Source organism: Heterocephalus glaber, unplaced genomic scaffold, assembly GCF_053883595.1.
Source record: "Heterocephalus glaber isolate CG9 unplaced genomic scaffold, H.glaber_assembly_v1.0 deba00000474, whole genome shotgun sequence".
NCBI lineage: Eukaryota > Metazoa > Chordata > Mammalia > Rodentia > Bathyergidae > Heterocephalus > Heterocephalus glaber.
In genome coordinates, this window is record NW_028258146.1 from 396,311 (window position 1) to 412,319 (window position 16,009).

Sequence of the window (16,009 nt, forward strand, 5' to 3'; positions counted from 1 at the left end):
TGTTGGTAAGGGGCAAGAAGAATAAAATGAACTGATTATCTCAGGATCATAGAAAACATGGAACCGAGGCTCATAAAATGCCCCCTACTTTCAATGTGAGAGGGGAAATGATTTGATTCCCGTGTGCCAGAAGTGGAAACGAGTATTTTAGCAAGGAAGATCTTTTCTACTAAAGAGTGGTTCCAAAGGATCAATGGTATATTGCAGAGGAAGTTTCTAGTTAGCGTTCTACAGCAGTTAAATAGCTTGTATTTGTTACACTATTTCCAAAATATCCTGCAGACCACCCAGGGAAAGGATTTCATCTATAACAGGTCTCGGATTAACCTAAACTGGAAGGAGGGGAAAGTTGTGAAGTTCTCCTCGAATCAAATGTCGGATAATATGGAACAAGAGATGAAGGAGATCTTGTACTGGTTTCGTGCCAGCACCCACCGGACTAAGGCAAATTACACTCTCCTGCTGCTGCAAATGTGCGACCCCAAATTACTGCTCACTGCTGCTGATGTGATCAGAGCTCTGTTTCAGAGAAAGTGGAACAATATCACAGGTAAACAAGGCCACAGATTGTGAGACAGGAGGGCCCCTGAGACCAGGAAGTAAGGCTGCAGGAGCCTGTAAAGAGACTCAGATGGAGACCGTGCAGAATACAAGACAGGGTTGTTTCAACTTTGTCCTGATACTCGATCCTGTTTACCAAAGAAGAAATTGCTGAGTGTGACTTCCTTCTAGAAAACTGTAGAATCACACAAGCGAAGGAAATAGAACTTTTTACTGTGAGGATTTAAAATAGATTTCTGCTCACTTTAGACCCAGAAATGGCTGGTCCCTGCCACTGCCCTCTAAATCCCGGTGTTCTTTCTTTGCTGCCTTAGGAATTAGACTGCACTTGGGAGAGATAGAAAAGGGAAGATGATAAATTGTTTTACTTTTCTCAGCTGCCCTGCACAGAAACCAGGCCAAGGGGTCAAAACTTAGGATTTATCAAATACCCATTCCATCATGCTCTTTGCCTTATGCATAAAATCAAACCTCAAAGTAGAGTTTATTCAAAGCTGGAGGTAGCAAAGGTCCAAATTAGTCCGGGGCATAGTTCTCAAACTGTAACTTGTATCAGTCTCTGGGAGGGCTGTTAAAATATAGATTGTTGAACTTCTCTGCCAGAACTTCCAAAGTCACGGGTCTGAAGTGGGGTCTAAGATTATGTATTTCTAACAAATTTCCAGTTGTCACTGGTATTGTTGGGTAAGGGACCTCACTTTGAGCATCATTTGTACAGGGTATCGAGGGGAGAATCTTGGAAGTGTTTGGCCAGCTGGTTCAGGGAAGCAAAACAAAACAAAACAAAACAAAAAACCCCAGAAGAGATGCCAGAGACTTGGTATTAGGAGTGGGTTGGAAGCAAGTACCCTCTCCCAAGCATCTTTGTTATATTGTGGAGACACACCTGAGGTGCTTCTGTGTTTTGCATTCAAAGGCATCACACGCTTTGGGAATTGGCTATTTATATTACAGTTGTATAAGTCCAGTTATAGGTTGCAGTAACCTTTCTCTTTTCCTAGGAGAGATTTTTCTCTTAAAAAGATAAGTTTTTGCCTAGTGTGGTGGCATATGCCTATAATCCCAGAACTCTGGAAGGCTGAGGCAGAAAGGTTGCAAATTTAAGCCCAGCCTGGGCAACTTAGAAAGACCCTGTCTCAAAAAAAAAAAAAAAAGTTAAATTTTCTAATGTGATACAAGGGCAGTTATTCATATCACTGAAAAAAATTCAGCGAGAGCTTCAGAGAAGCAGTCCCAAGCTCATCTCATTCTCTCCTTGCATATAGAGCTCTAATACATTTTGCATTGTAGATTGGCTGGTAAAGTCTGTAGGGGATTTTTGGAGATCTTTGCATAGAAACTCAGAGGCCCCAAATAAAAATAGACATAACTTCTCTGGTCTGTTTTGTGTATAAAGTTGTTTCTGTACTTCTGGGGGATGGACTCCAAAATTTCCTTGGATAGCAAAGTCTGTGGTTGCTCATGTTCCTGATGTAAAATTGTGCAGTATTTGCATAAAGCCTTTGCAACTCTCCCATATCCTTTAAATAATTTCTAGATAAGTTATAATACTTAATACAATACAAATATTATATAAGTAGACTTTATGCTGTATTGTTTAGAGAACATTGGAAACAACAAAGTCTGTACATGTTTGTCCAACACTTTATGGGTTTTTTTTTTGGTATTGGGGATCGAACTCAGGACCTTGCGCTTTTGAGGCAGGTGGTGGAACCACTGAGCTAAATCCCTGGCCCACATATTTGTGACAGATGCAATATTTTTCTGAATATTTTCAATCTGTGGTTTGTTGAATCTGAGGAAGTAGAAACTACAGACATGAAAGATTTAATGTATTTAAAAGAAAGAAAAAAATAAAATAATTTCTCCCTATCTCATTTTCCTCCAAATACTTGCTTGAAGGGCAAACTTGTCTTGGTTTTTTATTCTGCAGGGCTCAGTGATGACTCCATTGATGTGGTTTATTTCCCTGAGAAAGACTACAATTCCAAGTCAGAAACGTCACATGTTCATTGGACGGCAAGAACCAGGCCCACATCCTTCCTTTTGTCTAGATCCTTAGGAAATAAAAGTACTTGAAAATTCAGAGAGAGAAGGAACTAGTAATGGTAAGTCAGCTTTTGGCAAGAAAGCCAATATAGATGGTCATTGATTTAGATGGTTTGACTTATAAGTTTTTTTTGACTTTACAATGGGCATATTGGAATATAACTCCAACCAAGTCAGGAAGCATTTAGACTTATGATCATTTGAATTGTAATTTTTTTATTTTCTAAAGGGTTATGAGTTATTAAATATATTTTTTACTTACAGTATTTTTTTACTTACAATAGATTTGGGGGGATGCAACCCTATGTAAGTGGAAGATTCTATGTATATGAGATTGGGAAGTCTCCAAGGAGGTAGAGGGGCTGACAAGGCAATAGCATCCGGAGATAAAGGATTTTGGAAATTAATATCCATTTAACATCTATAGTCTTTTGGTTTCTTTGTTATTCTTTCCCTCATTTAATCATCATATTTGGTCCGAGGGGAGATGGGGAAGATGTGCTGGGGTTTAGACGCAGAGCCCTACTCTTGCCGAATAAGTGTTCTCTCACTGGGCCACACCCCAAGACCAACCCATCTGATTTTATTTGTCCCTTTCCTCCTCCCACTGGCTGTGTGTGTGTGAGTGTGTGCGCGCATGTGTGTGCATGTGTGTGCATGTGTGTGTGTTCGTGTGTGTGTTATTAGGGATTGAACCCAGGACCTTGTGCTAGGCAAGCACTCTACCCTTGAGCTACATCCCTAGCCCTTCTTTACTTTGTTTTATGATAGGGTCTCACTAAATTGTCCAGCCTGGCCGTGATCTTGTGATCCTCCTGCCTCAGTTTCCCGAATAGCTGAGATTACAGGCATGTGGCACCATGGCTGCCCTTCCTCTTTAAAATTATTTAACTTTTTTTCTGCTGGGATATTTTCAAGACAATTCCAGACACAATGCCATTTTAGAGTTTGCTATTATAGGTATCACCTTGAACTAAGAAGGCTGAAAAGTGCTGGCATATTTGGGTCAGGAAGTTCTATTTCCATGTGGCAGAAAAGATGAGAAGAGTCCAGTAGCCTCAGGATATTGCCAGAGGAGCTTTATTTTGGGGAAGAGCTTTTGATACAGATTTGTTCTGGCTCTAGAATTACTGCAGAAATAACTCAGTCATGCCTCCTTCTCTGGCTTCACAGAGGAACAATGGAAGAGTTCGCTCCAGTGTATTTTTGAGATGAATGAACTATTTTCCAGAAAAGCAGGCATGTCCAGGCTGGGGGATAATCTCTGCAATCTGTTGATGGACCTGCATGATGTCAGAGACCTGTCTTCTGAGTTTAGCAAATACCGTGACTTTATCCGTGACCTGCCTGTCCACCTCTCCAAGTACATTCTAAGTATGCTGGGGTGGATGAAGGGATTTCTAAGAGAACTCCAATCCTGGCCCAGTTCTGGGATTTCAAGTCCATCTTTCTTCTTTTTTTCCCCAGGAATGCTGGACAAAAACACCCTGAACAAATGTGCTTCTGTGAGTCAGCACTGGGCTACCCTAGCTCAGCAAGTCAAGATGGACCTATCCACGCACACCTTCATTCAGTACAAGATTGTCCTCCTGCAGGTACTCCTGATGCAGGAGAACATATCTGGAAACCAGCTTCATTTCTATGCAGAGGTTGACATGACTATGAGCCTTTCCATCTTGCTAGTAGACCCTCAGATGGCCTTCCACTCTGCATTTGCAGCTTCTTGGGCTTTAGCAGCCAATTTCTTGTGGTTGGGACTCTGTACTGATTGCTACTTGCCCTCTCATTGTCAGTGCATCTAGTGGGAACAACATGTATAGAAACCTCTGAGGAGCAGACATGCAGGACCTTTCCAACACTTCACAAAGTTGGGGTGTAGCTCAGTGGTAAAGCACTTCCCTAGCTTGTGTACAGCCCTGGATTCCATCCCCAGAACTGAAAAAAAAAAGAAAACAACTCACAAAGCAAGGAATTCTTTTCCCTCCTTTTAGGGAGTTATCTTGGAGTTTACACAATAAGAAAGCCATGAATATGCTTCTGAATCAGTCTCAAATGGAACATAATAGTTTTTAGCACCACAAAGTATGTTTAGAGTAACCTGAAGTTTTCCTCTTGATGGTAATCATATCTGGAATTTTTACTTTTTGGTTTCTTGCCTGAAGCTTAACCCTTAAACCATGCAATCTTGGTACCTTGGGTTTCTTTTTTTTTTCCAGCAGAGATAGATGACAAAGAATGAGAGGAAGCAGGCATGGTAAGACATGTTATTGCTATTGTTTGGAAATTGCTGACAGTCTTCTGCTGGTCTCCTTCCAGGAATTTAGTATTATTTACCATCCTGGACTTGTCGGCACATACAGTTGATGTAACCGGCTAGGTCTGGGCCTTCCTTTATTAGCCAATGCTTACCCACCTTCAGGTTTTACCAACAACTAGATTTTTTCTTTCCTCCTGGACAGTAGGAGTGAAGAATAATCATTTCTTTTAAAAAAATATTTTAAAAATTTTCTCGAAAGGAACAGATAACGTTACAAGTATTTATTGTGTACAATATGGTGTTTTTAAAAATAAATTTTATTTCATTTTATCCCATTCCCCCCCACAAGCCCCCTCCCCTCCTTATGTACAAAAGCTTTGTTTCCATTTCAATGTGGTGTTTTGAAGTGTATGTACATTGTGGAATGGTTAAATGTAGCTAACTATCAGATACATTGCACCTCACATAGTTCTCATTTTTGTAGTGCAAATACTCTTTGCATTTACAAAGAATACAATGTATTGTCACTATAGTTGCATTGCTGTGCAATTGATATCTTGAATTTATTCCAACTACTTAACTATATTTATGTGTCATTTGACCAATGTGTTCTGTCTCCTGTTTCTTCCTAACCACTATAGCCTCTGGTGACCATTAGTCTAATTTTGACTCATTTGAGGTCAACTTTCTTAGAGTCCACACATGAGTGAGATCATGTAGTATTTATCTTTCTGTCACTAGCTTATTTCATTTAACACAATGTCTTCCACCTCCAGGCATATTGTTGGAAATAACAAGCTTTCCTTCTTTTTTATGTTGAATAGTATTCCATTGTGTATACATTTTCTTTATCCAAAACAGACATGTAGGCCAATTTTACATCTTGGTTACTGTGAATAATGTTGCAATAAACACAAGAGTGTAGATATCCAAGAATTTCTGGGGTTTTTTTTTGGGGTCCTACACAAGAGGAATAGAACCCAATTACGCCAACAGGCTTCCTATCCCAGTTCCTAAAATGACAGATGATGGGAAGCGCATGCATGTGAAAAATCAGAAGTGGAAACTGAACAAAGGTGGGTTTTATTGACATGTGGGACAAGTATCAGTGAGGGTCATCTTTCTATTGGCCAATGAAGGCTGATATCCAGACTCAAGAATGGACACAGAGTCATGGGAGGAACCATTCCCTAAGGAAGATTAGAGTTTTTCTGTGTTGCTACCCACTTGCAAGTTACTTCCTCTCCATAAGTCTCCATATATCCACAACTGTTTTAATGAGTGGATTGATTGGGTTGTCCTCTCAGGATTCTTCCTTATTTCAGATTCTATGGCCATGTCCTATGTTCCTGGTACCTAGTCTTTTAATGGAAAGTTCAGAGGTCAGGAGCAGCATCACCGATAGCCAGGATTCCCCTCAGCCCTAGAATCCCATGTATGTTCTGGTTACTTGAGTCTGCTGCTCAGAAATGAACAAAATGTAGAGGCAGGGACAGTGCTGGTCCAGATGGTCAGTTTCCTCATCTCTCACTTCCAGGGGAGAATTAATTATAAGTCCCCCCTATCAGCTCTTAGGTAGCAGTAAAGAAGAGTAAAGAAAAGACCCTTGGGACATCATACATTGACTCCCAGAGCAATGTACTAAGATCATTAGATTCCTGCTTCTTCCTTTCTGCTGAATCTCCTTCTATTTTGAACTCTATTCAGATAGCTCACAAAGGATACTTAATGAAGGATAACATCTTACAAGGAAAGCTGTGTGATAAAATTTAGAATTTGATAACTAGAAGGGTCCAGAGATTACTTAGCTCATATGTCTATAGAGGCCAAGCAGGTCACACAGATGAGGGAGTAGGTGGTGTGCACAATAAAGGACAGTGAAACTGTGATGAACTGAAGAGCTTATTCCCCAACCAAAGGGCACAGTTGCAACACAACCCAAACCATCCCATCCCTTCCCTGTCCCCTGTCCAAAACTCCTATACAAATGTTGCAAGTGTTTTTCTTCTACATCTATGTTCTCACGTCCTTGAGTTACAAATAAATAACTGGACAGGTCTCAGCTTAATACTGTTTCCCTGAGGCTCTCTTAAGCTGAAGAAACAGCCCCTTGGGGTCCCCTCAGTGACTGAACTAAGTCTTGTTGATCTCCAGGCAATCTTCCCTCCTTTATGTCACCATAGTCGTATACTGCAATAGCACCCCTGTGGAAACTTGACAAAATTTATATTCTCTCCCTGAATCCCAGATACATCATCTGTAAAAGGTTGAGAATACTTTGGGGCAAGTGATCTACTCTGTGAGGCAGCTATAAAGACAAATGAAGATTGGAGATGTATGAAAACTTGAAATTCAAATGCCAGAGTGTAGCAGTAACTTCACATAGGGAAGAAGTTCCTGTTGGTGTATTTTGTATTATCAGGTTCCTATAATACAAATATGAAACCCTGATTTTAGTGAAATGGCTGGTCAAAGAGTACTGTGATTTTATGTTGTAAGTATATCCTTTGTGAGCACATTTTTAGGAAAGTTGTATCCTCAGCAAAATTTGGAATTTAGCCTTGAAAGTTCATAGACTTGAACATGTCGAAGATAGAGAGAGGTGAAAGGTGAATTAGGACTTTTGCATTTTCTAACTCATGGCTTACTTTGATGCCTGCTTATGTCCCACTCCTCTCTGCCCCCCATCACTGTGAAGCAGCAGTCACAGCTTTAAAAGGAAGAATGCATCAGCCCTTTTGCCCTAGTCAGGAAAGACTAGAGAGGGCATCTGGGACCCTGGGGCGCGTTGATACCATATTTTGACTCTAAGTATTCCGTTTTTAGAATGACTAGCACCTGTGGACTGTATACCAGAACCAGGAAACTCAGCAGGTCTTGATGGAGGAGAGAAATGTTTCCTGTGGGACCTACAATATCCTCATTCTCTCTGATATGTAAGTACTGGGGTCAAATCTAGGTCTTTGGGAACCTTCAAATAATACTCACACTGGCATGTTAAGGGTCTCCTGACCCCTGTTGACTTGGAAAGACAACACCTCACCTCTAGATTCAGCCCAGAACTAACCCTAGTTCCCCTTTGGATCTTGCACCATTCTCAGCTATTAGGAAAGGACATTTTACCTTTATACATTTTGAATATACTGACCACAACATTTTGCACGTGCAATGTGCATAAAAATCTTTCTTTTTAAAGATTTTTTGTCTTATCCCAATTTGGGAGTATGCTTGTTTGAAAAAAACCCTCCACGTGACAGAAGATGTGTAGAGAAAAGCAAAGATCTTCTATAATTTTGTCAACCAGAAATAACTACCACTAATACTCATGTCTGTCCTCTAGAATTTTTCTTTCATACATAATACATATTTTAAATAGAAATGGGTTTATGTTACATATTTTGTAACTGAGTCCAGCAAAGCACTGTGAATATCTTTGCATGTTAAATACGAAAATTACATTTATGATGATTGATTGTGTGACATCATGTGGCTATACCACAAGAAAGCTCTTTAATAATCAACTTTCTGTCATACTTCAGGCCTAGGCCTTCACTCTTTAGTCACAAGGTTTTGTGGAGGGCACCTCTACATTGTTTTTGGCCACAAATCTTATTAACAAATTGCATCTTGGAAATAGGCCAGTTAGTATGGAAAGGCAGAGTTTTTATGGATAGTGTGGTAATAATTGCTCTTTAGTTGGTTGAACCCTAAACATGAAAGATGAAATTAAGAGAAAAATGCCAAAAATTTACCCTCATATTTAGTGATTATAGGTTCTAATTTATTGGAATAATCCACTTTTCTCTGTAGTTCTAGTATACTTAAAATATAGCATCCCCTTTTGCAATAAAAAATGTCTTATTTAGTCATCTATTTGCTAGTAATTAAACTCATCTGGCTTTATTTGCTCTAAGCTTATTGAGAGCAAGGTTTGTATTTTATTAATCTTTGTATTTCCCATAGTTCCCACTAGCATAGAACTTTAAACCTAATAAATGTTCCTTGGATATTGGTTAAGAAAATAAATGAAAGAAAGAAAAGAAAGAGAAAGAGAGAGGGAAAGAAAAAAGAAGTGCAGCACATAATTGGGGTTCTTTGAGGTTTTCCCTGAGAAAAGATTTTAAATCTGGGAAATATCACATATTCTATTCTTTCTCTTGGGGAGTTGGTACACACTCACAAAATATTTTTATGTTTATATTTTATAACTTTACCTATGTCTTTAGATTTTAAATCTACCAGTAATAGATTTTATGATGGTGAGAGGTAGGATCTATCAGGGCCCATTAGTACTCGGCCTTGCCTTCTGCTTGTTGAAAGGCTCTGAATTTTCTATTTTATCACTGCTATAGGGAAAAGTTAGAGTGCTTAGTAAGGTCCAAGAAGGACACTAACTCTTCCTTCATGCACTATCTAACCTCCCCCCACAACCCTGAAACACAGGTGGGACCAAAACAGAGTCATCCATTTTTCTGGGGGAGATTTGGTAGCTGTGTCATCTAATCGGAAGATCCAGCTTCTGGACATCCCTCAAGTCAAGGAGTTACCCATCGTGTTTTGAGGCCATGTTGGGAGTATCCGGGCCCTCTTCTTATGCGAGAAGGAAAACTTTCTCCTAAGTAGGAGTTATGACCAAAGTATCAGGTGAGCAGTTCAAGGAGGTTCTGATCTCCCCTTCCGTCTAGGGCCTTCCATCTAGGACCTGACGGAAGCTCATGGAAGAAACATGCATGCCTTTTCAGTTTTGGATTTATCCAGACTATCTACAGTGGAGGTTTTTGGTAGTATAAATACAAGAATTTATTGTTTAAACTTTGAATGAGATAGATTTGCAATAATTATTAGATGTGTCTTTCAGTTGGTGGCTGTAAATTACAAAATATTTCTTTTTTTTGGATCCTTAGATGAAAACGTAATTTATATTTCTTTAGAGGAAAGTAGTTTTTGTGGATATGAAATATAATATAGAAGCAAAATAGTGCTTAAAATGTATGTACTTATGCATTTTAAACAATATAATAAACATCTCAGACTGAAAAATAGAATATTACCTGGCGCCTAACCACACTGTGTGCCCCTTTCCTTACTGCTTTCTTTCTTCCTTCCAGCCAGTGGTAATATTATCCTAAATTTTATATTCACTGTTTGCTGCATTTCCTTATAGTTTTTGCTTACTTCATCTTCATATATGTTAATTATCTTTCCCACTATTGAACTTAATATAAATGGAATCATATTTTAAAAATTCATAAGCACTTGATTCTTTTTTTTCCTTAAATTCTTTTCTTGGTACATTTTAAGTATACAATATATTTACATTTATCATTGGGTACTTGTACCTCTACATGATGTATCTTGGTTCTTATTTTGTCCCCATTCCCTGTCCTCCCTTCACCACCTCTGCTCTTCCCTATTTACAAAGACTTTGTTTCCATTTTTCCTTTTCTCATAATTTTTCCTTTCCCCTTCCCCTCCCACTTCTCCTACCCTTTGGACCTTATCTTCCTATTTTAAATTATCAATTACTTGTTTTAATCATTTTAATCCTTATTAACACTTTTAGTTTCTCACACTAGAGAAACTATTCGGTATTTACACATGTGTGTCCTGTTTATTTCACTTAAGTGTATGGCCTCAATATGCATCCATTTAGCTATAAATGTCTCTAGTTTGTCACTCTTTATGGCTGAGTAGTACTCCATTTTATAAAAAAAACACATCTTCTTTATCTAGGTTCCAGTTGATGGGCACTTGGGCTGTTTCCAAGCTTTAGCTATTACAGACTCTGCCGCTATAAACATGGGTGCACATATATGGCTATGGTATGATTCTTTTAATTCTTTGGGGAAGATACCCAGCAGGGGAATAGCTGGGTCAAATGGGACCTCTAGTCCTAGTTCTTGAGGTATCTCCATACTGAGTTCCACAGTGGTTGCACCAGTCTGCACTCCCACCAACAATGGAGAAGAGTTCCTTTCTCTCCACACCCTGCCAGCATTTGTTATTGGTTGATTTCTTGATAGCAGCCATTCTTTCTGGGGTGAGGTGGAATCTTAATGTTGTTTTCATCTGCTTCTGTTGAATGATCAGTGATGTTGAACATTTTTTCATCTTTATTTGCTGCTTTTACTTCTTTGTCTGAGAAATGTCTATTCATTTTGGATGCCCATTTTTGAATTGGGTCTTTGAATTTAAGGGGTCTGATTTTTTTCAATTCTGTATATACTCTTGATAGTAGTCCTTTGAGGTACAGCTGCTAAAAATTTCTTCCCACCTTGTAGGTTGTCTCTTAGCTCTGTTGGTGGTTTCTCTTGCAGTGCAGAAGCTTTTTAATATGATGAGATCCCAGTTGTTGATTCTTTGTGCTAGCTCCCATGCTACTGAGGATTTGTCCATAAAGTCTTTTCCTATGCCAATGTCTTCAAGAGTTCTACCTAACTTATTTTCCAGGAAGTTTAGTGTTTCTGTCTTAATATTTAGATCTTTAATCCACTTTGATCTTAGTTTAGTGCATGGTGATAGGTATGGGTCTAGTTTTAATTTTTGGCAGGTTGAAATCCAGTTCTTCCAACACCATTTATTAATTAGGCTATCTTTCCTCCAATGAGGGTGGTTGGCTACTGTGTCAAAGATGAGGTGGATGAGTATGTCTGAAGTTGTTTCCGCATCTTCTAATCTATTCCACTGATCCTCAGGTCTGTTTCTTTGCCTGTACCATGATGTTTTTATCACTGTAGCTTTGTAGTATAGTTTCAAGTTGGGGATTGTGATATCCCCAGCCATGTCTCTGTTGCCTAAAATTGCTTTTGCTATCTAGGTCTCTTCTGATTCCAAATGAATTTTTGAATTGTTTTCTCTGGTTCTGTGAAGTATATTGTTGGAATTTCAATTGGCATTGCATTAAATCTATATAGTAGTTTTAGAAGTTTGGCCATTTTCACTATATTGGTTCTTCCTACCCAGGAACAGGGGATATCTTTCCATTTTCTTATATCCTCTTCGATCTCCTTTTTCAGAGAGCTGTAGTTTTCAGTGTAGAGGTCTTTTGCTTCCTTTGTTAGGTTGATTCCTAGATATTTCATTTTTTTAAATGCTACTGCAAAAGGAATTATTCCCCAAATTTCTCTCTCAATGAGTCTGCTATTTGCATATAAGAAGGCTATTGTATTCTGAGTGTCGACCTTGTATCCAGCTACTCTACTAAATCTGTCAATTAGGTCTAGAAGACTTTGACCGAGTTTTTTAGGTCTTCTATGTAAAGTATCATATCATCAGCAAATAATGACAGTTTCACTTCTTCCTTTCCTATCTTTATTCCTTTTATTTCTTTCTCTTTTCTAATTGCTGTGCCTAATGTTTCCAGAACAATATTGAAAAGGAGTGGTGATAGTGGCCATCCTTGTCTTGTTTCTGATTTTAGTGTGAAAGTTTTCAGTTTTTGACCATTTAGTATGATGTTGGCTGTTGGTTTTTCATAGATAGCCTTAATCAGGTTGAGATAAAGACCTTCTATTCCAATTTTCTGTAGCATTTTTATCATGAATGGGTGTTGGATTTTGTCAAATGCCTTTTCTGCATCTATTGAGATGATCATATGGTTTTTGTCCTTGACTCTGTTAATATAGTGTATTACATTTATTGATTTATGGATGTTGAACCATCCTTGGATCCCTGGGATAAATCCCACTTGGTCAGGGTGTATGATCTTCTTAATGACACTCTGTATTCTGTTTGCCAGTATCTTGTTGAGGATTTTTGCATCTATGGGAGATTGGCCTGTAGTGCTCTTTTTGGGTTGGGTCTTTCCCTGGTTTTGGAACCAAAGTAACACTTGCTTCCAGGAATGAATTTGGAAGACTTGCTTCCCTTTCAATTTCATTGATGAGTTTAAAGAGTAACGGCAATAGTTCTTATTTAAATGTCTTGTAGAATTCAGCAGTGAAGCCATCAGGACCTGGGCTTTTCTTTGTTGGTAAATTTTTTATTACATTTTCAATTTCACTCACTGTTATTGGGGTGTTTAGAATTTCTGTATCTTCTTCATTTAACTTTGACAATTCATATGTATCTAGGAATCTGTCCATTTCTTCTGTGTTTTCCATTTTATTAGAGTATAGGTTCTTGAAGTAGGTATTGATGATCCTCTGGATTTCTGCTGAATCTGTTGTAACTTCACCTTTTTCATTCTTAATTGCCTGGATTTGAGCCTTTTTTTCCTTTTTCTGATAAGGTTGCGTAAAGATTTATTGATTTATTTATTCTTTCAAAAAACTAACTCTTTGATTCATTGATTTTTTTTTTGTATCATTCTCTTAGTCTCCATTGCATTGATTTGTGCCCTGATCTTTATAATTTCCTCTCTTGTATGAGCTTTGGGTTTGTTATGCTCTTCTTTTTCTAGGAGCTTGAGGTTCAGCAGTAGGTTGTTTATTTGAGCTCTCTCTGTTTTCCTAATATGGGGATTCACTGCTATGAATTTCCCTCTTAGAACTGCTTTCATTGTGTCCCATAGACTCCTGTATGTTGTACTGGCATTATCACTTACTTGTAGAAACTGTCTAATTTCTTCTTTAATTTCCTCTGTGACTCTTGGTTGTTCAGGAGAGTGTTATTCAATTTCCATGTGTTTGTAGGGGTTTTGGAGTTTCTTATGCTATTGCTCTCCAATTTTTTTGCATTATGGTCTGATAATATACAGGAGGTAAGTTCAATACTTTTTACATTTACTTCAATATGTCCTATGAGCTAGCATGTGGTCTATTTTGGAGAATGACCCATGGAGCACTTGATTCTTAAACTGAGCTCTGTTTGTGAGATCCATCCATATGATGTAGGTTGCAGCCATTAATTTATCTTCACAGAGATTCAGTATTTTATTGGATGAATGTATCATAACTCATTTATTTTTCTGTTGATGGATGTTTGTTTGCATTATTTCTGGTCTTTAATTCTTCCCAATAATGCTCTATGGGTACTCTTGGCTGTTATCACTTGGTGCCCATATGCATGAGGTTTTTTTTTTAAGGTATCTTCATAGTAGGGGGTCTCTAGGTAGGAATACTAAGCTGTTTTCCTAAGTGGTTGTATTAATTTAGAATCCCATCAGTGAGTATGAGAATATCTCTCTTTATAAGTCTTTATCAAAACTTTGTATTGTCAGTCTTTGACATTTTTGCCAATCTGATGGGTATTAAATAAAACCTCATTGGAGTTTTACCTTTAAGTTCCTTGTTTACTAATGAGGTTGAACATGTTTCATATGTGTATTAGGGTTCTAAGAAAAACAGTACCAATAAGATGTGTATATAAGTAGAAAGAGATTTATTATAAGGTATTGGCTTATGTGATTATGGAGGTTGGCAAGTTCAAAACCTGCAGTGTAGCCTAGCAGGCTGGAGCTCTGGAGCTCACAGATTCACTCATGTGATCACCAAGTCAGTTGCTTTTGGCTCTTTGTAGTACTCTACGGTCTGTATACATGTTTAACTTACTTGCCTCCATGGTGATGGGCACTAGGTTGACTCTGACTAATGCTCACTGAACATCTTCATACTTTTTCATATATGACCCTTTATGAACATTATGAGATTCTTTTCTTTTTCTTCTGTTTCCTTTTTCCTTCCTTCCTTCCTTCCTTCCTTCCTTCCTTCCTTCCTTCCTTCCTTCTTTTTTCTTTTTCTTTTTTGCAGTATTGGGGATTTAACACAGGGCCTTTGCAGTGAGCTATATCTCCAGTCCTTTTTATTTTTCACTTGATGCAGGATCTCACTAAGTCACTAAGTTGCCCAGGCTAGGCTTGAACTTGTGAACCTTTTGCTTCAGCTTCTCAGAGTGCTTGGGATTACAGGTGTGTACCATCACACCTCGTATGAGATTTCTTTTAGAGATATGTACCCAGGAGTGGGTATGTTTAGATATAGGTTGGGTAGCCCCTAATTTGACTAAGATGTACCAGGTTAAATTCCAGGATGAATGTCAGTCTACACTCTCACCACCAGGCTCCTGGTATTTCTACTTCTTTACCGACATTAAACACTCTCTAGCTTTCAAATTTTTGTCGAATCAATTTGCATAAAGTCATTTCCATGTGTATTAGTAATTCTGGTTACTAATGAATTTTCTTATTCCCTTTCATGACCTCTTTTGTAAGTCTTCTAATGATATCCTTTGGCTTACTTTTCTGTTGAGATTGCTCTAATTTTCTTCTTGACTTGCAGTTCTTTGTATTTCCTTCTAGATGTTAGTCCCTTGTCAGTTTTAAAATAGCAAATACCATCTATTTTTCTTTCATTTATTGACTTTGTTCATAGTGTCCTTTGTTGAACAAAAATCCTTAATATTAATGTAATAAAATTTATCACTTTTTCAGATTCCCCCCTACTGTCAGGGCTGTGGTTCTTCCCACTTTTAGGTCATAGAGATATTTTCCAACATTTTCTTTTATTAACTTTAGGGTTTTTATCTTTTGTATTCAGCCAATCCATTTGTAGTTCAACTTTGTATGTGATGTTAAGTAGGATTTCCATTTTGTTGATTAATTTTTAAATAAAATGAACAGGTTTTCCTCCCAGAGAAACTACTGAGTAACTTGTCATTTACCTCATTGATTTGTTGCTCATCTTTATCACACAGTCATTTCCCATACACGCATGAGGATGTCTCTGAGCTCCATTCTAGTTCATTGCTCTGTTTTTCTGTTCTTGCACCAAAGCCATCCTATTTTTAATATTTTATCTGTTTTTCATAATGCATTTGATAAATGTTTAATATATCATGATGGGACCAGTTCTACTCTTTTCTTTTTTATGTTAACATTTATGGTATGTATGTTTTGAGTTTTTGGAATAAATTTATTGTCTTTACAAGAAAACCAAACTAGACTTTGGGCCGAGGTTGCATGGAATTTATAGATTAATATGAGGAACACATTCATTTAGACCACTGTTATGACTTGAATAGAGAATGTCCCCCAAAGGCCTCATGTACTCATAGGTGGGGATTTTGGAGTGTGATTGGATTATTGAGGTGATATAGCTGACTTGCTGTAAGGTGGTGGGATCTGGTTGGAAGAAGTAGGTAACCGGGGCATTCTGTGGAAGGGTACATCTCCCTTTCAGGCCTCCCTCCTTTTCTCTCTTCTTC

General features: G+C 38.1%; 1 protein-coding gene across 1 annotated transcript in view; it reads left to right on the forward strand.

The window, feature by feature from the left end:
* Positions 1-54: 54 nt before the first annotated feature.
* Fbxw10b (F-box and WD repeat domain containing 10B) overlaps positions 55-16,009 on the forward strand; it is a 41,983-nt gene continuing 26,028 nt past the window's right edge. Inside the window, 10 exon segments of the mRNA XM_021249008.2 lie at positions 55-78; positions 80-131; positions 134-550; positions 2,495-2,633; positions 2,635-2,663; positions 3,784-3,984; positions 4,078-4,205; positions 5,802-5,943; positions 7,680-7,803; positions 9,311-9,511. Of these exon segments, the coding sequence (XP_021104667.2) occupies positions 58-78; positions 80-131; positions 134-550; positions 2,495-2,633; positions 2,635-2,663; positions 3,784-3,984; positions 4,078-4,205; positions 5,802-5,943; positions 7,680-7,803; positions 9,311-9,511 (1,454 nt within the window). The 5' untranslated portion in view covers positions 55-57.